The sequence below is a fragment of the Notolepis coatsorum genome, assembly GCF_963971535.1.
Source record: "Notolepis coatsorum genome assembly, chromosome: 1".
Lineage (NCBI taxonomy): Eukaryota > Metazoa > Chordata > Actinopteri > Aulopiformes > Paralepididae > Notolepis > Notolepis coatsorum.
Window position 1 is genome coordinate 160060813 of NC_140165.1, and position 24283 is coordinate 160085095.

General features: G+C 48.2%; 1 protein-coding gene across 1 annotated transcript in view; it reads left to right on the forward strand.

Moving 5' to 3' along the window:
• Positions 1–24283, forward strand: part of LOC311243778 (bifunctional methylenetetrahydrofolate dehydrogenase/cyclohydrolase 2, mitochondrial-like) — a 181389-nt gene that overhangs the window by 66568 nt on the left and 90538 nt on the right. The window contains exon 4 of the mRNA XM_084333121.1: positions 4694–4846. Within this exon, the coding sequence (XP_084189247.1) occupies positions 4694–4846 (153 nt within the window). The remainder of the gene's footprint in view (positions 1–4693; positions 4847–24283) is intronic.

Genomic DNA, 24283 nt, shown 5'->3' on the forward strand with positions numbered 1-24283 from the left:
GGACTCTCTTGGTCCCTGTCTCGAGGAGGTGAATGGCGTAAATGTCATCTTTAGAGCGAATGTCTTTCCTTCCGTTCTTAAAGGGCATTTGTTCCAAGGTCCATAGCCGCTCTACGTGTTGCAGGAGTGCGGTTTCTCCCTCTGTGACTCGGGAGTGGAGACATCTAGTGGCTGTACTTCGGTTGAGAGATTTGGCGAGCGGGCCTTGGAGAGTCCATCCCAAACGGGTCTCGACTGCTGCAGGACAGCCTCGGGGTCCGGTATGAACCCGGTCTATCGGGACAATGAGGTCTGCATGGTCGGAGCCTATCAACAGGGTCGGCATAGCATTGTCTATGAGCGGGATCGGTAACTTGCGCAGATGTGCATATTTCTCCATCAGCTTGGCGACGGGGTATGTGTACCGCGACAGTCCTATTTCTTGGCTGGTGAAAGCGTCTGTAATCTGGTACCGTCGCTCAGGCTGGCCGCTTGCTGCGATAGAGAATGAGACATTCTCGCCCTTTATCGTCTTCAAATCTCGTCTTATTGTCCGAATTGTCATTTGGGTTTCGCTTCCCCGCAGCCCTAGCTGGGCCGCAGCGGAGGCGAGCAGAAGGGTCTTCTCTGACCCGTCATCGAGGACGGCGTAAGTGTCCAGGACTTTATTCTGGTAGCTTAGTGTCACACGCACTACTTTTAGGAGTACTCGGGCTCCACTGCTGCTGGCGGGATCGATGTACATGACGCTCGCTTTGCTGCTGGATGGTGCGGGTGAAGGGCGCCGTCTGTTACTGTCGTGAAGTATGTCCAGATGGGCTCCATCGCACTTGGTGCACCTTTTCTTTAAGCGGCATTCGGCTGCCATGTGTGAGCGCGCACAGCGAAAACAGCGCTTGTTGGACTTTATCCATTGACTTGCTTCCTCCGCGTTCAGCTTGGGGAAGGAGTCACATTGCGCTAGCCAGTGTTCTTTCTCACAGTAGGGGCACACTATCTTCCACTTCTCCGTTCTGGAGGGGGTACTGTGGCTCCTGCTGCTCGGTACTGACTCCGATTGGTGCATCACAGTCACCGATCTTCTTCCATCATTTAGTCGTCTGGTTCCTTCTCTGGAGCCAGGGGTGCTCCGTCCGAATGTATCTAGCCGTAGGCTGCTGACTTCTCTCGCCAGGAAGTCTGCTAGATCGAGGAGGTTCGGTTCGGGGCCATTCGGGTCTCGGTGGTCTCTCTGCCGCCTAAAACGCTCCTGTCGAGCGGGCGGCAGCTTCTCCAAGATCCTTTCCACATTTGAGTTGGCGTAAAGTTCATGCCTCCCCTTCTCTCTCTGCGCTCCCAACATCCCTACCAGGGACTGCACTCTGATGGACAGGTCGTCCAGTGCTCGATTGTCTATTGCTGGGGGTAAGCGGTCGATGTGTCGGATCTCCTGGATCACGTAATCCCATATGCGCCCATACCTCTGGTCCAATGCTACCAGCGCTGCTGTGTATGGGGTGGTGGAAGTCGCGTAGGCGAGCGCTATATTATGTGCGCGGGGTACCTTTAAGTGCTTCAGTAGGATGGCGTATTTGTGGCGTTCATCCAATACATCCACCAACATGGTCTCCAGACACATGCGGAGTTCTGTATACTGGGCCCGGTTCTCTTGGGTGAAGTCGGGTACCATAGGCGTGCCAATGTATGACGCTGACTGTGGATACATCGGCGAGCGTTGGGGGAGAGGCCTCCTAGGCGAGTCTCCTCCCGCTCCTTGGTATGGGCTGGTACCGGCAGTGTACCATGGCCCGCTTGTCCAGGTGCTGTTCCTCGGTGCGGGTCGTGCGTCGTGCTCACCCGTGTATAGAGTCGGGGGTCTGTAGCGCAGCTCCGCGGGAGTATAGCCTGGGCTGTACCGGACCTCCTGGTCCGGTAGAGTACTGTGCTGTCGTCGGGCGTGGTTCTCCTCCTCTTCCTCTTCGTCTTCAGTTAGGTCATCCAGTGCTTGTAGTCTCTGGTTTAGCCTCTCCACAGGATATGCTGCTCCTTCCCGGTTGCTAGGTCTCGCTTGGACCGGTGGGGGGAGGTGGTCTGTGGGGGGTATAGACCTCGTCTGTTGGTCAAGTTCAGGGTTGTTTACTCGGCTAGGGGATGCCGCCCTGGAGGTGTGTCTAGACGAGTTCCTGGAGCCTCTGGCGGAGGGAGAGGGTGTTGTCCGTCTGATCAGCTGTTCTATTAGTTGCGCTTGCTGTCTGTCGCGCTCTGCGTCCCGTAGAGCACCAGCAGCTGCTCGCTGGCTGTCTGCTCGGTCTCGGGCCACATTCTCTTCCCTCTGAATGCGTCTTATTTCTAGACGTATATGCTCTTCTTCGCTCCGCTGCTGGATCTGCAGTCGGTCGCGTTCAGCAGCGGCGTTCAGGCTGATGAGGAAGGCCTGCTGTAGGGTCCTCTCTGCCTCGCTGGGGGAAGGCGGTTGTATAGGGGAGCCTTCCCTCGGGGTACTCCTTGCGGAGCCTTGGAGCTCTATCTCCACGGTGCTCTCCCCGTCTTCTTCCGTGCCGAGTTCTGTCTCGGTAGCGTTGTATTCCTCCCGGGACTCATCGGGGACTACTTCTTCAGTACTGGCGGGGTGTGAAGTCATGTCTGGTTCCCACTGGTCCCCACCGTGAACTTGGTCAGTTACATTAGAACCCGTAGGGGCCTCTATGGTCGGGGTAGTCTGGGCGTTGGGGTTAGACATACTTTTACTTTCTAGTTTTACCGCGTTTACTGTTAGTAGAAGACTAGGTTGTTGACTGACAGCGTAAGCCTCTAAGTACTGAGGGAGCCGTCGTTCGCGCTGCGGGCGTTGGTTAGGAGGATCGTTTCGTGGAGTGTTCATCATAGGCCATTTCAATATTAATAACACTATATTAATATTACACTAATTACCATCCGGCTCGAAGGACCAATTGTAACTGAGGGGTACAATTCCCTGACTGTATTACTAGATATGATACTTACTACCACTACCTTTGTACTTAATATTCGGCCACCCAGTACTCGGCATAAATATATTATGATGAACACTGTCACGTAGATGAAACGGATCCAACACAAATGTACGAATTAGAAATAGGTCTTTATTTCTACACAGCGATTGTGTGTAGAGCAAGCACTTAATCAAATCAGTCACATTTATGAATGGGAATTAGTATGCACTTTTATGGCAAGAGTATTCGTCGGTATATCAATAGAGAATGTCCAATCTCTGAAGGCGCAGGTGGTACATATACGACCTGGAATAGTTAAGGAATAAAAGCAATGATACTTTAATGATTATATACTGGATACACTAGGGGGGGTTAATCCGGTCGCTTGTAAGCCGACAGGAGTAGGAAGGGGGGGGGGGTAGAATCCGGCTGCCTCATCCGGCCAAGGGTATCCCAGGTGAACCCACTGTAGTGCCGTTCAATGCGCCGGCGATCCTTGGACCACAGATGAAAGCAGATGGACTCTTTGTGGGCCGGCGTCCTCCGGTCCACGGAGGAGAGACGTGAAGCGACCTCGTCTTGCAGAGCGTCTCCTCACCTTGCGTCCTCTCCAGGGGGGGGGGGTTCCAACACACGGCAGTGTCGGGGGTCTTTATCCATGGAATAATCAACGTATACAAAGCATAATCCGTGCCTGGGAAGGCGGGCTGTCGTCGGTAGAATAATCCGGTATACAGGTCCACTCGCTCGTCGGCTCTGGGGCTCCTCGGGTGCAGCTTCACGTGGGGTCAACCACCCTGGATAAGCAGCCAGTTTTCTGCCCGAAACGATGGGGTGCTGACTACGGTAGTATTCTCACCGCACGAAGCACTATATATTAACAGACTATTATTAGCTTAATAGACTACGTCCAACTCGACGATATAGTGCCAAATATGACTATTCAAATATTAATATACACGATGTCTCAATACCGATGGTAGGCGAACTTGGCCTTACTCCCACACGTGGCGTCGCGGGGAGGCTTTACGTCTGTGACTCTATTGGAGGGTAAGAAACTGGACTGAAAAGAAAGTCCTACTTTAGTAGCGCAGTATATATACGCACTATGAACAAATAGTCCCATTAGTGGTGCGGTAGCCAGATTCCTACGCGGAACTAGGACTTGTTCGTACATGTTGAGCGGTACGTTTGAACTGGGTCTGAGGGGTATGGCAGCCTGGCACCAAGGTCTCGACCAATAGTAGAATGGAGACTATTATGGGATGTTCAGTAGGCTAGAATGGATATTCAATGCATATTGTACAAGGAATATACAAGGGATATCAAGGAATATTAGAGAATATACAAATACAATTAAATATATATATATAAATAAATATATATATTCGGTTTAATCTGGCCCTTCACAACACAACGTGTATACTGTAAAACACATATTACACGCTGTGCTGAGGGTCCAGAATGAATCTGATCCGCTCCATTTACATGCTTGAGAAGTAAAATGTGTTTTTTTTCTCATCCATTTTCATTGAGTCCAATTCAAAATGGTGCATTACCATCTGGGAGACATAGGGGGCGCTTTTTTCACATCTGAGCGCCTGGCGGGGCAGGGTTTCCAAAGGTAGACTTGGTTGATGAAATATGAATTCAGATCGCTAATAAAAAAAATAAAACGAGAATTCTCGTGATGGGCATTCAAAGTGTTAAGGGGTATTAGTATGTTTCTGCTCTCACACCCGGGCTACTTCTTCCCTCTCTAGGACACATCAACGAGCGTGCGGTGTGTAATGCCATCGCGCCAGAAAAGGACGTGGACGGCTTCCATATCGTCAACATGGGCAAGCTGTGTCTGGACCAGAAGTCCATGGTTCCTGCCACTCCTGCTGCTGTCTGGGAGATCATCAAAAGGGCAGGTAAGACCTACAGCGCACGTTTGAAAAGGGATATTATTTTTGAGGTATTACAACAAGTTAGAAAGTTAGAAACAGGCTTGTAATTTGTGGAGGAATTTAGCCGGAATAAGGATGTACTCAGTCAAATATAGGGCGTCGGTTACACACAGGGGTATTTTCGTTTAGTTTTCAAGGTCAGTTTCGCTTTCCAGAACGCAACGTAATGGCAGGCATGTTAGACATTGGTTTTGCCTCCTGAGCACAGTGATGTAGTACAATGCCAAAGCAGTAGGTGGCAGTAGGTGGCGAACATGAAGGCAATTGTGCCAATACACTTCCTGCAAAAAAATCAACAAGCCACCATCTTTAAATACATTTAGCCAATGTAGCATTTATTTTTCAGCAAAGAAAGTGCAATAAAAGTGCAATAAACAAAACGGATACATTCACTGTGTGTTCTGCCTCTCATTTGTTGATGAAACAAAACTAACATCAACACAATTGACCACCAAGAGTGGATAGTTTAGTCTCACAAAAAGATCGATTTTGTTAGCTTACATGCTAACGTGATAGGGATATGCCATTATAACAGTATAGCATTGTGGCTAGCAGCTAACGTTAGCTCACGTTAGCCAGCCAGCACCAAACTGATGATATCAGTAGCTATCAGTAGCTAGATAACATTAGACAACGCCTCATGTATTAAACAAAGGTGAATAGATGACTGGGCCATTTTGTTTAATGCTTGTTAAGATTGAAAGAGGAGCTCTGAGCTAACAGGGTCTGGAGCTAACTTTAGCTCACGTTAGCCAGCTGCTCATGCAATCGTTAATGCTAGCAGAATGAATGGATGTAAACTTTATTTAACAGATTGCAGAATGGGTACAATACGGCTAAATACAAACAATTGTTAAGGGAATGCAGACTGTTGTAGCTTGGACTGGGGTCCTTATAACAATAACTTGACAACACATGGTAGCTGCAGCTATTTGGGACGTCTCTGTCGTCACCGGACGTTGGTGAGGGCACGCAGATGTCGGTAGCTACTGCGCATGGGCGTTGAGCAACAACGGCTCCGCGCAGATTACATGACACGTTGTCGGCGAGTTTTGGCGAGTATCCAAAACGGAAACACAATTTCAGCGTTGTCAGTAGGGCAACGCGTTATCCTGCCAAAACGGCATTTCTATTTAACTAGGACAGCAAACGTAATCATTCAGCAACAAAACAAAAACAAAAACACCCAGTGTAACCAGCCCCTAAACTGTAACACAGGTTTATTTAGCTCAAACAGAGTATCAGGTACAAATAGGTTGAGAGTTATTGCTGGATGACTCCAGTAGTGACACAGGCCTAGTATCCCCCCAAAGAGCTCCTAGAATACAGTAAAACATAGGTCTTTGTAGTAGAGAGGAAAGGGGTTGTGCCCAGGTCAAAGATAGGGTTGATTGGGTTGGGGAAGTGAAGGAGGGAGGAGGGGTGAGTTAGGTCTGCCCAGGTGGGAGTGAGAAGGGGGAGGGGTGACGGGATGGTGGGCTAGGAGGGGGAGGAGGGGGTAGGCGTGAGGGGAAATGGTAGACAATGGGAAACGTTGTCAACTCACCTCTAGGTGGCAGCATTATTACGTATATACGAGTATAATATATGACCAAGGCTTCCCCACAGCTGTATAATCTCACAGCCTCTTAAATCCAATATTCACATACATGAACGGGTTTTGTTTTGTTTCTGTTTTGTTTATTTACACATATAAAAACATACAATACAACAAGCCATCAGACCACAGTTTGTAAAGGGAGCCCATATGGGAAATATTGGTGAGCTAGGGGATGAGAGTTCAGTGATCTTTTGAACTTCAGAAAAGAAAATTCCAAAATATGTGGAGGCAAAGAGTTCCACAACTTTGACCCTCGGTAGAGTAAACAAAACTGAGATTCATGGGAAGTGCGGGAAAGGGGTGGTCTAAGCAAACAGGAGCTACATGTGGGGTAATTATGAATTTGGTGAGTGTGGGCAAACATGTCATGAAAGAAAGGGGGAAGGGCTCTATTTAAAGAACTATACACAAATAAACCAGTCTGAAGATGATTCATATCTTTAAAAGGACCATACCGCTCAAATTTGTACTTCTTGCCATTACTGGAGATTTCCCCTGTCTTTATCAAATGTTGTGTTCGTAGGTGTATACAGTGTGTGTTTTAGCAGCTTACTTTACTACACGCCATTCACACGGCCATTGATGTTGAAAAGGGGTGGAAAATCCTCCATGAGACTTGAAAGTTGCTAGGCATAGGTACCGGTAATTCATCCTTCTGAAAACCACTGAGTTGTTTAACTTTTGCTAACACTCTACAAGCTATGCATGTCTTCTTCCGCATTCAGTTTGGTGCGCTTGTTATTAACTCCTGGGTGCTCCCGGTTGCTGCGCAAGTTTGAATAGCTTGTAGACAGTAGAGTAATGCAAGGATTAATTACCTATGCCTAGCTACTTTAGAGTTTCACAGAACCCTTTTCAACATCAATGGCAGTGTGAAAGGTAGGCAGAGGTCTACCAAAACATACACTTCGTTCATACACCTATGAACATGACATTTCTTTATAAGACTTTAACTTTTCACGAGTTTGTACTTTGTCTCAGGATAACAATAATGTGCTTTGTGTTCTCAACCATACAGTTAAGTTGATGACGTATTTCTTGAATGAATTTTAAGAATCAATTCTCACAAACAATACTGAACGCTGAATGGCAAAACAGTGTACCAGACCTCCCAGATGAAATGGGAGCTTACCTATTTTCCCCGGGTCCCTTGTTCCCCCTCCCTAAAAAAGGGTCCTATGTTCCCCTCTACATCTCGTCTTCCTCTACAACATCAAAGTTGTTGGTCACCAGTGCTGCCCGGCAATGTTCTCTCCAACAACGCCACCATATATTTTGTTGGTTGGTGTGGTGTTTGTGGTATCTAAAATGATCTAGAACTAATATTTTTCATCTTCGGTCTCCAGTCATTATCTTAGCCGTTGTCACTGCCTGATAATAACGAGGTCCCGTAAAAACAACATAGGACCCGTGGAACATAGGACCTGTGGAACATAGGACCCGTGGAACATAGGACCTGTGGAACATATGACCCGTAGAACATAAGACCCGTGGAACATAGGGATGACCCTGGAAGGATTTAAACGGTTGATTAGGGAGGGATTCCTGCCAAGACCAAGTCTATTTGACAAAACATAATGTCCTACAATATGTCTCATACAAGTGTAACAGTAAGACAGGTATGTCTTGTAGCTCTGTCTGTCATTTTCCAGGTTTCATTTATGTGAGCATCACCACCAACTCCTGCTGTTACAACTTGTAACACGTCTGGCTGTGTGATGACATTAACTTGTTAGCAAGAAAAGGATTGCTGCTAAAGCAAGTACAAACAATGAGTGCCACTTAGTGAGAAAACATGCCACTGCAACCAAATAATAACACAGAAATATAGTAGGAACAGTTGTGGCCTTTACAAACTCCTGGTGTAACAGATACTTTTCCTGGTTTGTAAATGTTTATTGTTCACTCAAACAGAGTTTGACAGAATATTTATTTATTTATGCAGGAAATGTCTGTTATAATTCCTTATATCTCATATTATGTTCTTTATAATTATATCATTATCTCTTATTGTAATGACACTGACACCTACAGGTGGAAGTAATGTAATGCACATGGCTCAAATAGATGTGATTGGTGAATGAATGAATGAATGAATGAATGAATGAATGAATGAATGAAAACTTTATTAACAGATTGCAGAATGGGTACAGTACAGTACAGCTCAATACATACAATTGTTAAGGGGATGCAGACCAGAGAAAGACTTTCGTCTTGTTTACATCAGGGTCCCCCATTTTCAATTCATCGTAACATATATGACATACATGACATACAGATAGACAGTACTGCTCCATCTATACATTTATGACATACCAGATTTGCAATTACAGTACTGTTTGTGATACAAAAAGAGTCCAGAAAGAAAATAGTATATACATTAGGCGTGGAAACTGTACATTGGATTGGGTAGGTGGGGGTGGGGGGGGACTGTACATTGGAGGTGGTTGGGTGGGTGGGGGGGGGTTGGTTAGGAGTGGGGGGGGGGGGGGGGGGGGGGGGTTCGTTAGGAGTGGGGGGGGGGTTGGGGGGGGGGGGGGGGGGGGGGTTGGGTAGGAGGGGTGGGTGGGGGACACTGTACAACTGTACAAACAACACTGTACATTGGATTATTGACAAGACCATACTTGGTAATTTACTGTACATTGGAGGGGGTTGTGTTCGGACATTTACAGGGGCCAGTTTCGGGTTGCAGTCTCCCTTAGGTGTTTTTTGAGAGTGTTTTTGAAAGTGGGTAGTGATTCACATTCCTTTACAGCTTTGGGTAGGGCGTTCCACATTGATGTGGCATAATTGCTAAACGTGTTTAGTCCCTTGTTTGAGCCGAATCTGGGTTTAACATGATTTGTGGAGCTCCCTCTGGTGTTGTGATCGTGGTATTCACTGACCTTTGGGAAGTATTTTGACATGTACATGGGTACCTTGGTCGTGTAGTGTATCTTGTAGACCAGGCCCATTGCAAGTTGCTGTACTCTGTCGTCTACTCTAAGCCATCCTAGGTTGTCAAAGTGGGCAGGGGTGAGGTGGGTTCTAGGAGTAAGGTCAAGCAGTAGTCTGACCAGTTTGTTTTGAGATGTTTGTAATTTTGTTTTTAGCGCCTTTGAGGTGCTTTGGTACCATGAGGTGCAAGCATAGTCGTAGTACCCTTGAATGAGTGCTCCTGCTAGAGTCTTCAGGGTATTCTTGTTTACCAGTGAGGAGATCCGGTACAAGAATCGAGTTCGTTGGTTGACTTTTTTTATTACATTGGATGCCATTTTGTCACAGGAAAGATTTGCCTCTAGGATGGAACCCAGGTAGGTAATATCTTCTTTCCTTGTGACAATATTGTCACCCACTGTAACTGAGAAGCCGTCGGTCTTGCTGAGTTTGTTATTTGAACCGAAGAGAATGGACTCTGTTTTGCCCATGTGTAATGATAGTTTGTTATCAGCGAGCCATATGCAGATTTTGCCTAGTTCTGAGCTGAGGGTTTTTTCAACCTGTAACTTGTTCTTGTCAGAGACCAGCAGGGCTGAGTCGTCCGCAAACAGGAACAAGTTGCAGTCACAAGCTGACGACATGTCATTTGCATAAATTAGGAACAGTAGCGGACCTAGTATGCTTCCTTGTGGAACACCACAGTTTACTGTGAGGGGGGGGGATAGGGTACCGTTTACCTCCACCATCTGCTCTCTCCCCTCCAGGTAGGATTGCATCCAGCTCACTGATAGACTATCAAAACCAATTGCTTTTAGCTTGTCAATCAGAATGGTGTGATTGACAGTGTCGAAGGCCTTTTGTAGGTCCAGCATGACCATGCCGCAGTATTTGCCCGCGTCCACCTCTTGTTTGATGTGGTCGTTTAAATAGAGAAGGCATGTGTCAGTGGAGTGGGATGTTCTGAAGCCAGATTGGAATTCGTAGATTAGATTTTTTTCCGCAAGGTATTTTTCGACCTGTTCGTATACAATTTTTTCCATGACTTTCGAGATGGAGGTAAGGATAGAAACAGGGCGGTAGTTGCCTGGGTCTAATTTACTGCCTTTTTTGTGCAGAGGGGTCACTCTCGCAATTTTGAAGTCCTTGGGGACGTGTCCCTGTTTTATGGAGAGGTTTATTATGTGTGTGATGACTGGGGTGATGGCGGCTGCTGAGTCTCTGAGGAATTTGGAGGGGATGTTGTCATGGCCAGTGGCCTTGTTGGGTTGGAGGGCGCTCAGTTTTTTGAGTACCTCATCTGTTGTTACCATTTCCAGTTTGAAGTCGTCTTTGTGGACCCCTAGGTTCTTGTAGTATGCTACTATGTGTTCTACCCCATAATGCCCTGAGTGGGAGGGTAGTTTGTTTACCAGTGTTGTGGCTATGTTTGTGAAGAAACTATTTAAGTAATTGGCTACATCCAGCTTTTCTGTGATGAGCGTGTTGTCCGTCTTTATGTTTATGTTTGAGAATCTGGTTTTGAGTTTTTTACTGCAGCCTAGTTGGTTATTGAGTAATTTCCAAAGTTCACGCGGTTTGTTTTTGTTTTCCTCGGTTTTGTCATTGATGAATTTTTTCTTTGCTGTTTTGATCATGGAGTTTACATCATTTCTTAGTCTGTTTCTTTCTAGTTTGAGTTCAGTCACGTGGGCTTGGAGTTCACTGCTCGTGCTTATGTTAAGCTTTGACTGACTTTTACGAAACTCAGAGCATTTTTTGTCTCTGGTTTTCATAGCGGTCAGTATTTCAGCGTGCATCCACGGCTCAGCCCGATTTTTTACCCTAGTGGTTCTTAGGGGGGCCATGTTGTTTAGTATCGTTAGTATGGTTGGTGGGAAAGGTCCCTTCAGGTAGGAGGTGACCAGGGGCAAGGCCAGATTAAGACTTCAGAGGCCCCTGGGCCAGATTCTTGTGGAGGCCCCCCCACACACACGTGCATGCACGCACAGTAGCGTTTTTATATGTCACTTTAAAAAATATATAGAATACCGTAATTCCTCTAATAGTAACCCCGGCTTGTATTTGTTTCAACTGTAGTGGATACCAGGCTTGTATTAGGAGGAGGCATGTATAAGGTCGCTTTTGTGAGGTTTCTGTCCTTGCCTTCTCACTCGTTCTGTTCCTTTAACCACCCTCGCTTTGTTTTCATTCATTTTTTCTGTCAAGTATTTCAATTCCCTCGTTCACACGTTTCTCCCCGCTGACGTCATCTGAGACGTCGCTGATTGGTTCCCTCACTTCCCCACGCTTTTCAATCACATTCCCCAGCTGTCACTGCCTTTCAATCAATCGATCCCTCATTATTTATACCCCGTTTTCCCCACCCTAAGTTGTTGGTTCGTCTTGATTTGTCGCTGGATGTTTTTCCCCGTTGCTTCTGTTTCACTGTGCTAATCTCCAGGAAATTCCTAGAAGCCTCCGCTTGGATACCTGCTCCGTGGCGCGCGCTCGCCTCCACTGTTTGTTCCTGTTCCTTTACGCAGCTCGTCTGGGTGAGTTTTTCTAGATTGACTGTCTTGACCTATTTCCGATTTTCGTGTGTAACCTTTACACTGAAGTCTACCACCTTTTTGTCAGACAGTCACTCACCCAGCCTTTATCGTTTTTGCCCTTTCCTTTATGGAATAATATTTTGGGATCTTCCACCTCCCACTGTGTTTTTACACGAAGATATTATTTCACATTTGGACTGTGTTTGGATTTTTGCTCACTGTGTATTTACACGAAGATATTGTTTCACCTTTGGACTGTGTTTGGATTTTTGCTCACTGTGTGTTTACACGAAGATAGTATTTCACATTTGGACGGTGTTTGGATTTTGCTCACTGTGTGATTACATGAAGATATTTCACTTGGGCTGTTTTTGGAATATTGCTCATCACTGTGTTGTTTAACACGAAGAATATAACACCCTGTCCTCCAGCTCGTTTCTAGTCTGCTCTGTCACTGACCCGTTCCCTCTCTCCCTCTCTCGGTCTTGCACAACATCTGAGAGGTCCGCCGTGAGAGTCTGCAGAGCGGTACAGAGGTCTGCTCCTGCTTCCCAAGACTACCCTTCCGGGAGAAGCTGCAGAGCAGCAGAACTTTGCCCCTTGTTCATTGTACCTGTTCTTGTTGACCTGCTTTCCCTGTTTCACTTATTCTAGTCACCAAATAAACAAGCCCTTGTATTTGGCAACTCTGAATCCAACTCTCTTGTGTCGTTGCGTTTGGGGTCGGTGTCAAACCATAACATTACGAACCAACCAATGACGACCCCAGCCGACACAGAGAGAGTAGTCACCTTGGGCATCGAGGGGGTGGTAAGGCGTGCCCTACGCTTCCATCGCGCTCCAGGCAATGTACCTGTTAACCGTCTCTTTGTCCCCAACTCAGTCCGGTCCCGGGTCCTCCAGTGGGGCCATACCAGCCGGTTCGCCTGCCACCCGGGCGTTCATCGCACGTTCTCCCTCCTGGCTCGTCGATTCTGGTGGCCCACCATGAGGAACGACGTCAAGGGGTTCGTACTGGCCTGCGCAGTCTGCGCCCGCAAGAGAGTCAGCACAGCAGCGGCAGTCCAGTTAGAGTCAGCCAAGGAACACGCCCTACAGCTGGATGCGGCTGCAGCTGCTGTACAGGGACTCCGAGAGCAGGTCCTGCTTGTTCAAGGTTCAATGGCCGCTTTGGCGGGACAACAGTCCGACATTCTCGCTCAGCTTCACTCGCTGGGCGACACCGTTAATGCCTTTCACCTCTCACACCCTTCAGGAACATTCCCCGCAGCCCCAGCAGATCTCGCATCTCGGGAACCCCTTCTCTCCGTCCCACGGCTGTTCGACGGTAATCCCGAGGAGTGTGCCACATTCATCATGCAATGTGAGTTGGTTTTCCGTCATCAACCAAGCCGTTTTTCTGCTCGTGGGTCCCAAGTGGCTTATATAACCAACCTACTTTCAGGCCATGCTGCCCAGTGGGTCACTTCCTCCTGGGCAATGGAGGCAGATTTTTTGTTCTCCTACCCAGACTTCGTGGCGGAGCTCCGCAGAGTGTTCCACCATCCAGCCCGAGGTCTGGACCCTGGAGCCCGGTTGGGGACCTTCCGACAGGGGAGCGGCAGGGTGACGGACTATGTCATGGTGTTTCGACTGGCGGCGGTGGAGAGTGGATGGAACGAACCTGCTCTTCGCCTAACCTTCATGAGGGGGCTCTGTGACGCAGTCAGGGACCAGCTCGCGACCCAGGAGGAACCTGGTTCCCTCGAGGACCTGTTCAGCCTCGCCATCCGCGTCGACGGACGCCTCCAGGAGAGAAGACGTGAGAGAACCCGACGGGGACCCCCAGACGCACCCCCCGAGGACCACGACCTCGAGGAGGATTTCGGTAGCCCAGACGTACCCCCCGAGGACCACGACCTCGAGGTGGTTTTCTTTACCCCAGACGTACCCCCCGAGTACTACGACCCCGAGGGGGTGTTCAGGGAGTCCAGGGCTCAGGTCTTTCCGCCTCGCCGGCCTTACGACTGTGCCGTCGACCGCCGCTCAGGGGCTCCCTTTCCCAGCGGCCGCCTCTACAGTGCTGTCCGTCCTGCCCCCTCCGTGACTGATGGGTTTGTTCCCTCCCGAGCCGTGACCAAGGAGGAACCCATGCAGCTGGGACGCAACCGCCTTAGCCCGGCCGAGCGGGAGTCCAGGCTCTTCTCCGGCCGTTGCCTCTACTGTGGCCGGGATGGACACCGTGTCTCCAATTGCCGTGCCCGGCCAAGAGGACCAGGCTCGCCAAGACCCCGGGAGATCCTGGTGAGCCGTCTTTCCTGTCCCCCGCCCCGGAGGCCCGCTGGTGAGTCGCCTCCGGACCTCTCGTCCATACCCACCCGTGCACCACCCAACCGTCTGGCGGACGTCACCCTAGCCTGGGCGGACCAGCGGGCGACGGTGGGTGCACTCATGGACTCTGGTGCTGAGGGGAGTTTCATGGACGTTGGGTTTGCCACCCGGGCCGGCATTCCGCTTGAGGACCTCGAGAGGCCCTTGGAGGTCTTCGCAATGGATCATCGCCGCCTGGCTGACGTCACTCAACGCACCTGTCCAGTCCTTCTCACCGTTGCTGGTGACCACGTTGAGAGGCTCCAGTTTTTCGTCACCAGCTCTCCTCTTGTCCCTGTGGTCCTGGGCAGGCCCTGGCTCGCGCTGCACGAGCCCCACATCGCCTGGTCCTCCGGTGCCATCAAGGGGTGGAGCCCCTCCTGTCGTGCCCGGTGTCTTCGGGTGCCGTCCAGCCCCCTCACCGGGTCCCAGTCCTCGTCTCCGGCCTCCCTCGCCGGTTCTCTGTCCCTGTGCCCGGCCTCCGCTGTCGGGTCCCAGTCCCCGTCTCCGGCCTCCCTCGCCGGTCCTCTGTCCACGTCTCCGGTCCCCCTCTCCGGGCCTCTGTCTTTGTCCCCCTCTCCAGTGCCCCTGATCGCCGGCTTCCTTGGGTCCCGTCCGGGCAGGCCGGGGCCGTGTGGGTCGCCGGGTGCTGTAAGGTTTGGCTCTTTCCCCACCACGGGCTTCTTGAAGTACTGTGATGATTGGTCCGCTGCTCCAGACGTCTGAGCGCGCCTGTCGTGGTGCCGACCGGCGCCGGGTTCCTGCGCCGACTTACCGCCCTGGGCAGAGGGTGTGGCTCTCCGCAAGGGACCTCCCGCTACGGTCCTCGGCCAGGAGGCTCAAACCCCGTTTTCGTCGGACCTTTCGAGGTCCTGAAGGTACTCAGTCCGGCGGCCCTGCGCCTGAAGCTTCCTGCATCCATGCACATCCGCCCCGTGTTCCATGTCTCCCGGGTTAAGCCCGTCTCCCTCAGTCCCCTTTTGCCTCCAGCTCCTGATCCGGCGCCTCCCGTGTTGGTGGATGATCACTGACTTCCATCGAGCCCATCCTGACGGGCCGGGTCGGCCTGGTCGCCAGGTGGCTCCCGTTGAGGGGGGGGTACTGTGAGGTTTCTGTCCTTGCCTTCTCACTCGTTCTGTTCCTTTAACCACCCTCGCTTTGTTTTCATTCATTTTTTCTGTCAAGTATTTCAATTCCCTCGTTCACACGTTTCTCCCCGCTGACGTCATCTGAGACGTCGCTGATTGGTTCCCTCACTTCCCCACGCTTTTCAATCACATTCCCCAGCTGTCACTGCCTTTCAATCAATCGATCCCTCATTATTTATACCCCGTTTTCCCCACCCTAAGTTGTTGGTTCGTCTTGATTTGTCGCTGGATGTTTTTCCCCGTTGCTTCTGTTTCACTGTGCTAATCTCCAGGAAATTCCTAGAAGCCTCCGCTTGGATACCTGCTCCGTGGCGCGCGCTCGCCTCCACTGTTTGTTCCTGTTCCTTTACGCAGCTCGTCTGGGTGAGTTTTTCTAGATTGACTGTCTTGACCTATTTCCGATTTTCGTGTGTAACCTTTACACTGAAGTCTACCACCTTTTTGTCAGACAGTCACTCACCCAGCCTTTATCGTTTTTGCCCTTTCCTTTATGGAATAATATTTTGGGATCTTCCACCTCCCACTGTGTTTTTACACGAAGATATTATTTCACATTTGGACTGTGTTTGGATTTTTGCTCACTGTGTATTTACACGAAGATATTGTTTCACCTTTGGACTGTGTTTGGATTTTTGCTCACTGTGTGTTTACACGAAGATAGTATTTCACATTTGGACGGTGTTTGGATTTTGCTCACTGTGTGATTACATGAAGATATTTCACTTGGGCTGTTTTTGGAATATTGCTCATCACTGTGTTGTTTAACACGAAGAATATAACACCCTGTCCTCCAGCTCGTTTCTAGTCTGCTCTGTCACTGACCCGTTCCCTCTCTCCCTCTCTCGGTCTTGCACAACATCTGAGAGGTCCGCCGTGAGAGTCTGCAGAGCGGTACAGAGGTCTGCTCCTGCTTCCCAAGACTACCCTTCCGGGAGAAGCTGCAGAGCAGCAGAACTTTGCCCCTTGTTCATTGTACCTGTTCTTGTTGACCTGCTTTCCCTGTTTCACTTATTCTAGTCACCAAATAAACAAGCCCTTGTATTTGGCAACTCTGAATCCAACTCTCTTGTGTCGTTGCGTTTGGGGTCGGTGTCAAACCATAACAGCTTTCACATATAGTTTTGGTGGACTTGGTGCGGTTCTGGGGGTGAAGTTGCAACATTGTTGCATTCTTCATTTGGTTCGCCTGCGTTCACACAGATATCTGTGAGGCGGACCGAGACCTTCTGAACAATGTTTCACGTGGTCGAAAAGGGCGCTTGTCTATTGGACAGTGGAAATGTGTGTGTGGCTGCGATCCCGTGTGTGCGCGCGCGCGTGTGTGTCTGTGTGTGGACTGCGGAGCCCTCCAGATCAGCGGAGCCGAGTTTTGACATGGCATTGATCCATTGTTCTATTGAAGCACATTACCACCATCCTCTCGCTAAACAACTTGTAGACCACTGTGTTTTTATGAGTGCCCACAAGTAGCTGTTTTATTAATAATATAATAAGCCGCGCGCCTCGGTAATAATAATAAGCCGCGTGCCTCGGTAATAATAATAAGCCGCGTTTTTTCTTCCTTCTTCCCAAGATGCACAGATATATAGATAGATATATAGATAGATAGATAGATAGATAGATAGATAGATAGATAGATAGATAGATAGATAGATAGACCCGAAAAACCGGACTATCGAATTCTGGTCCGAAAGTCCGGACCAAACAGCCCCTGAGTGAAAGTGACCTAAGAGAGAGGCCTATATTTCTAATTTTCGTATCTCTTTTATTTTTTTTACTGAATGAATGAATAAATGAATGAATGAATGAAAACTTTATTTAACAGATTGCAGAATGGGTACAATACAGTACGGCTCAATACAAGGCAGGGGATGCAGACCTGAGAAAGACGTTTGTCTTGTTTACATCAGGGTCCCCCATTTTCAATTCATATAGACATTTATGACATACACAACATACATGACATTTATGGCATAGGGACATATAGGTATTTAGTACTAGTACTAGTGTGTAGTGTGGAGGCCCCTAGTCGCGTTATTTCTAAACCTAGCCGCATTTCTGGCAAGACGCTCTCTGATTGGCCGATGCCTGTTTCTACACTGGTTAAGCTTAGGCACTCTTTCGAAGTTGGTTAAGGTTAGAGTTTGTCTTAGAGCGTGACGGGCTGACGGCAAGTTCTTTCGACGGTTAAGCTTAGGCACTCTTTCGAAGTTGGTTAAGGTTAGAGTTTGTCTTAGAGCATGGCGATAGAACACCAGGTAGTTTGCAGGCTGTTTGACGAGGAAATGGGCAAAGACACAGCTCGTCACGCGATTGGGCAAACATGTCAGTGGCCAATCAGAGAGCGTCAGTCAGTGCCAATCATTCAGTGTCACAGTATGACATCGATATCAAAAATAAAAAATAAAATAAAAAATAAAATAAAATGTGGGGCCTCTAGTGACGAGGGGCCTCCAAAAGGCCTCGAGTGACGAGCGACCTCAAAAAAAATAAAAGTTAAAAAAAAAATAAAAAAAAATTGGGGCCTCTTGTGACAAGGGGCCTCCAAAAGGCCTCTAGTGACGAGTGGCCTCAAAAAATAAAAAATTGAAGTTAAAAAAAAATAAAGAGAAATGTGGGGCCTCTAGTGACGAGGGGCCTCCAAAATTTTTTTTTTTTTTTTTTTTTTTGATGCCCCTCATCACTCGAGGCCCACGGGCCGCGGCCCGGTCGGCCCGGTCGTTAATCCGGCCCTGACCAGGGGTGCAGTCGTAATATCCCGCGCGCGCATGCACATACATGTTCCCTCGCGTGCTCACAGAACAGATGATTATTATGCATAAATAGTAGGAAACATGTTTGTATAGGAAATTACTAGTTTTAGTTTAGTTTTTGTAAATATTGCCTTGAAATAGAGAATCTGAAAAAGGTAGCAGGATGTAGCCTTCAATATATAAAGAAATTATATTGTCAACAGATATGGTTGAAAAACAAACAATGCTTTAAATGTAATTGTAGATACAATATTGTAGTTACAATTTCTTTAATTGAATTAACTTAAACTAGAAAAGTAAATACAAACTAAATTAACAATGTAACTTAGTTTACAGAAGGACAGTTTCCTTCTGAAGCACAACTTCAGATAAGATAAGAAATGTCTCATCCTTCCAGTCGGGACCATTTGTCACATAGTGAGAGCTCCACAGCTCAAGCAAACCCCCACAGGGCTTGTATTTTGATTTTGCACTTCTCGTTCTGCTATTGCTATGCTATTGTTGTTACGCAAAGACTAGGTGATAGATAAGTGCCGGTACTTGGCGCGCCGCACACGGACGACGAGTCGAGTGAAAGTTGTGAAAGCATTTTTTTTTTGCACGCGTGCGTGCACATCCGTGCGCATACTTCTGCTCAGAAAAGTGCTGGGACGGCGTGGTACCGCGTGGCACCACCACTCCACAACTGGAGGTGACAGTGGCTGTGCTGTGAAACCAATTATTTCCAACGTTTTGCGTCGCACCACAATGACTTTTTGCAGAGGAAAGCGCGAGACGGCGAACTCACGCCCAGAGTTCAACTACGTTGTGTGCTGTGACAAGCGCCTCCGAAAGAAACGAAAGGCAGCCAGCCAGGCAGAGGAAGGAAAGTTGATACTGGCACTATTACAATTTCCTGGTTTCTACAAACACATTTCAAACCAAATGCACAATGCCCGGGTATGTTTAAACAATTAATTAATTCATTCAATCTTTATTTAATCTCAAAGGATCATTGAGAGCAAGCTCTCATTTACAATGACGTGAGAAATACAACACATACTAAATAAATAAATAATATATATAGAAACAGAAAGTCAATCAATTAAATCTGCAGACTGTGCAGAAGTGATTTTTACTGACAAATAGATACTAATGAAATTGCATTGCAAAACATTCCATGTTTGTGGGGGGACTGGGAGACCCATGTTACTGACTATATCAGTGATTGCTGTTGGAATGTAGAGTTATTATTTTAACATGTAAACCACTTATTTTAACAAAGAAATACCACTTACACCACATTTAAGTGAAAGCCAATCACCAGAGCGAGTATGATAAGGTCCAGAGCTCCAATCCAGCAATGAAGTGATGTAGATTACGTTATTATGTATCGTTCTACACCTGAAAACCATGCCCATTTTGCTCTCTTCTGTGATATTTAGTCAGATGTCCTGTCCTGAATTTCCCCAAGGGGATCAATAAAGGAATATAATATCTTATCTTATCTTACCTTATCTTATCTTATCTTATGTGCGCTTAACCTCGCATGAGTGCAGCTCAAATTGCATCCTATCTGAAACTCCTATAAGGTGCCCAGTCACTTTTTTAGAGGAGGGTATGGTCGAAAAAGAACTCGCAAAATAAAAGAAGAGCAAACATTCTTTTAGCCCAGACACACGACCTCTTCCTGGTGTCTAGGTCTCTCTAGCGTCTAGCCAGAGTCCATTCCTGCCCATGTCTCTAGAACAGGGGTGCACAACCTTTTTTGAACCAAGATCTACTTTTTAATTTACCACCTAGCCGAGAGCTACCAGCCAAAATTGTATATTGTAAGCCGTCATTTGAGGCTTTATAAAAGCAGCATAATGAACACAAATCTGTCAGTGCCGAGTCCGACCTCATCTTAAATACCAAACAGCATTGCTTGTTGTAGTTAACAAAGAGAGGCAGAGTTGATTTTGCAAATTTTTTATTTTTTTTTTTTATTTTTTTATCGACTGGTTGGGCACCACTGCTCTAGAAGCTTGAGGACTCACACCTGTGGGTACTGGGACATCCTGGGACAGACTCTCACCTGTGGGTACTGGGACATCCTGGGACAGACTCTCACCTGTGGGTACTGGGACATCCTGGGACAGACTCTCACCTGTGGGTACTGGGACATCCTGGGACAGACTCTCACCTGTGGGTACTGGGACATCCTGGGACAGACTCTCACCTGTGGGTACTGGGACATCCTGGGACAGACTCTCACCTGTGGGTACTGGGACATCCTGGGACAGACTCTCACCTGTGGGTACTGGGACATCCTGGGACAGACTCTCACCTGTGGGTACTGGGACATCCTGGGACAGACTCTCACCTGTGGGTACTGGGACATCCTGGAACAGACTATGTAGACTATTAAGATATAACATGAAATATGTAGACTATTTAGATATAACATACAATTGTTACAGCCACAGCCAGGGCCTTTCTCTCCTCTGTCTGTCAGCAGATCTCCACAGCCTTATATGGGTCTCTTCCAGTTCCCGCCTCACCATCACTCTGCCTACCTGGGCCGGCCTACACACCTGAGAACCCTCACCTTGTCACAGAGCCAGGATAAGAGACCTGCACCCCTGCCACTCCTGGTCCGAGTGTCGTTTCACCTGCCTTGGCAGTAGGACCTTCTCTGGACCTATAGAAGTGGTCTGACAAGCTGGACCACACCCTTAAGTGGTCTGGTGAGCTGGACCACACCCTGAAGTGGTCTGGTGAGCTGGACCACACCCTGAAGTGGTCTGGTGAGCTGGACCACACCCTGAAGTGGTCTGGTGAGCTGGACCACACCCTGAAGTGGTCTGGTGAGCTGGACCACACCCTGAAGTGGTCTGACGAGCTGGACAGCACCCTGAAGTGGTCAGCTTGGCAGCTTGTGGTTGGAATTCACAATCGCAATCCATTATGTCCCCGTTTTGATTTCATATCAAAAGCACAAATCCCAAACTGACTACATAACCCAAACTGACTACATAACCCAAATTGACTATAACTCCCAAACTGACGACAACTCCCAAACCGGTAAACATGAGTCAGGATACAGTCAGTTTGGGAGTTTATAAAATTGTGAAATGAAAAGGCAGGGCTTAAAGGGGACCCGCATTGCTATTCCTAGCACTATTTGCGCAACTTCCTGTGAGTCTATTGAAGACATCTGTAAGGTTTTTTTCAAAAAAATGCATTGTTTTATATTTCTTATCAAGTACTCAAAAGCCTCATTTCACAGCATCAGTATTTCAGGCTGTGATGGCCTGGCTCCGCCCATAAGCACTTTGAGTGACAGTCATCCACACAGTCTGCGACTGGTAGACAGAGAGAGATAGAGAGAGACAGGCACGGAGGAGCACTGTGTAAACAAGCACATGTAGACGCGGGCTCTCGGAGCGATCTCTCCTCTCTCTCTCTCTCCCTCCCTCTCTATCTCTCTCTTCCTCTCTCTCTCTATCTCTCTCTCTCTCCCAGCGACTGGCAGACAGAGAGAGATAGAGAGAGACTGAGGCACTGAGCACTGTGTAAACAAGCACACGCAGACGCAGGCTCTCGGAGCGATCTCTCCTCTCTCTCTCTCTCTCCCTCCCTCTCTATCTCTCTCTCCCTCTCTCTCTCTCTCTCTATCTCTCTCTCTCTCTCTCCCAACGACTGGCAGACAGAGAGAGATAGAGAGAGACTGAGGCACTGAGCACTGTGTAAACAAGCACACACAGACGCGGGCTCTCGGAGCGATCTCTCCTCTCTCTCTCTCTCTCCCTCCCTCTCTCTCTCTCTCTCTCTGTCTCTCCCTCTCTCTCTCCCTCTCTATCTCTCTCTCTCTCTCTCCCTCGCAAAGTGCAGTCGAGGTGTCGGATTACACTATCTGCCTCGCTGTTGGAGGAAGTGATTTCCACTCGCTCTGCTATCGCTGTGTGGGCTGCCTAGGTTGTGGGCGGGCATTGGCTCCAACCACAGAGCCAATCGGATCACTATCCGCTTCCCCAGCGCCACGTGACGTCGCCATGCGCGTCAAATCAGAACGACTTGATTAAAATGGACCAGGAAATGAATGACCTGAATATGGTATTTAGAGACACAAACACATTGATACTAACTCCTATTACTATAATACAATGCTAGAGACTCAAAAAATACATTTATAATGCATGTCACCTTTAAAAGAACACGCCAACATTATGGGAAATTAGCTTACAGTTTTCTCTTAGCACAATGAATGGAAGCTGACATGGCCGGTTAGCCTTCGGGAGAGGTTGTTAGTTGGACAATGCCTAGGCTAACCGGCCATGTCTGCTTCCATTCATTGTGCTAAGCTAGGCTAACATGCAGCCAGATAGCTTTCTACTGAACGCACAGAGAGAAAACTGGTATCTATCTTCTTGTCTCTCTCTGGAGAAGACGGTAAGCTGGGGGCGGAGCCGGGCGTGATGGAGTGAGGTCGCGTTTCAGAGCAGCTCTCCACAAACTTTGTAAAACATAATTTGCAGATATGGCGAGCGACAACACACTGACTGGCTCTTTGTGGGCCGCAGCTGGCGCGGCGGGGATTGAGCTAAGTGAAGTTAGCTTATTGGCCATTAGCAAATTCATAGCGACATCTACGGCATCGATTGTAGGCCTGTTCGCCAGGCACCTCGGCACCTGTCGTCAATCGGTGATGGAGGAGATGGGAATGGCTGTTGGACCGGTGGTGGATGAGGTGGGGATGCTTCGCACAAGAGCCTTGGCTAACGTTGGAGGAATTGCCTCGCTCACTGGGGAGGCGTCAGGACGGAGCGTGCGCTCGTAGGGGCCTGGTCCGACAGGCCGACAGAGATGACCAGAATGCAGGCTAACCTACTAACCTAGTGAGGCCCGGTGAGGACCAAAGACCAAGATCGGAGGAGGTTTTGGTCGCTTGCCGTGGCCGAAGAATATTTGAACCTGGAGGATGACCCAGTGACCCAGAGTGTGTGCTAACGGCGTGCTATGGATCCGGCTATGGCAGAGCGGAGCTAGGTTGGCTAACATGCTTTGAACTTTTGTCATGCTAAGCTAAGCTAGGCTTAGTAATTTTAATAATAATAATAATAATGCAGGACTTCTTTAGGGGGTCTTTATTCGGCATGCAACAAACTGGACATGCAATTGGAGCGACACACACACACCGGGATACACACACACACACACACACACACATGCATTGTCTTTTTCTCAGTCGCCGATGCGATTGAGTCTCTGCACTTGACCCATCCCATCGTCCTTCCCCCCATGGGCAGCCGGGAGCAGATAGGGCGTCAACGTGAGCCGCGCCCCGGGGACCAATCCAAGTGCTCCTGCCCGTCTTCGTCAAGGACGCCACAGCGTCTTGTGTTTTTGGCATTGGCGTAACATTGGACTGGCCCGCATGTCGGGATCAACATATTCTTGAATAATCCAGGGAACATTGATTGATTGATTGATTGATTGATTGATTGATTGATTGATTGATTGATTGATTGAAAATTTTATTAACAGATTGCAGAATGGGTACAATACAGTACGGCTCAATACACACAATTGTTAAGGGGATGCAGACCAGAGAAAGACTTTTGTCTTGTTTACATCAGGGTCCCCCATTTTCAATTCATAACATTTATGACATACATGACATACAGATATACAGTACTGTTTATTTACAGACAGTTTCTAAAAGAGAATATATACATTTGAGGGCGGGGGACAGTACATTGGGGGGGGGGGGGGGGTGGGGGGACTCTACATTGGGGGGGTTGGGAGGGGGGTTTGGACATTTACCGGGGCCAGTTTCGAATTGCGGCCTCCCGTTGTCATGGTCCCAGCCAGGTACCCTACCTGAACAATATGAACAGTGGTTTTCTGCCGCCCTCTGGTGGCCAAACGCAGCAACTCCAGATACTGGACCTTCTATGGCATTTAGGTCTAAGTTTGCTGGCTATGTTTAATTCCTTTAATGCTATATTGTTGCCTCTGTTCATGTTGTGTGTCCCCGTTTTGGCTTGTGTTTAAAAGGTTTATCTTTTCATAATTATGTTTCCTTTAAGGTTTATCATTTACATATGTTTCCTGAAAGGGTTAATCCTTTACAT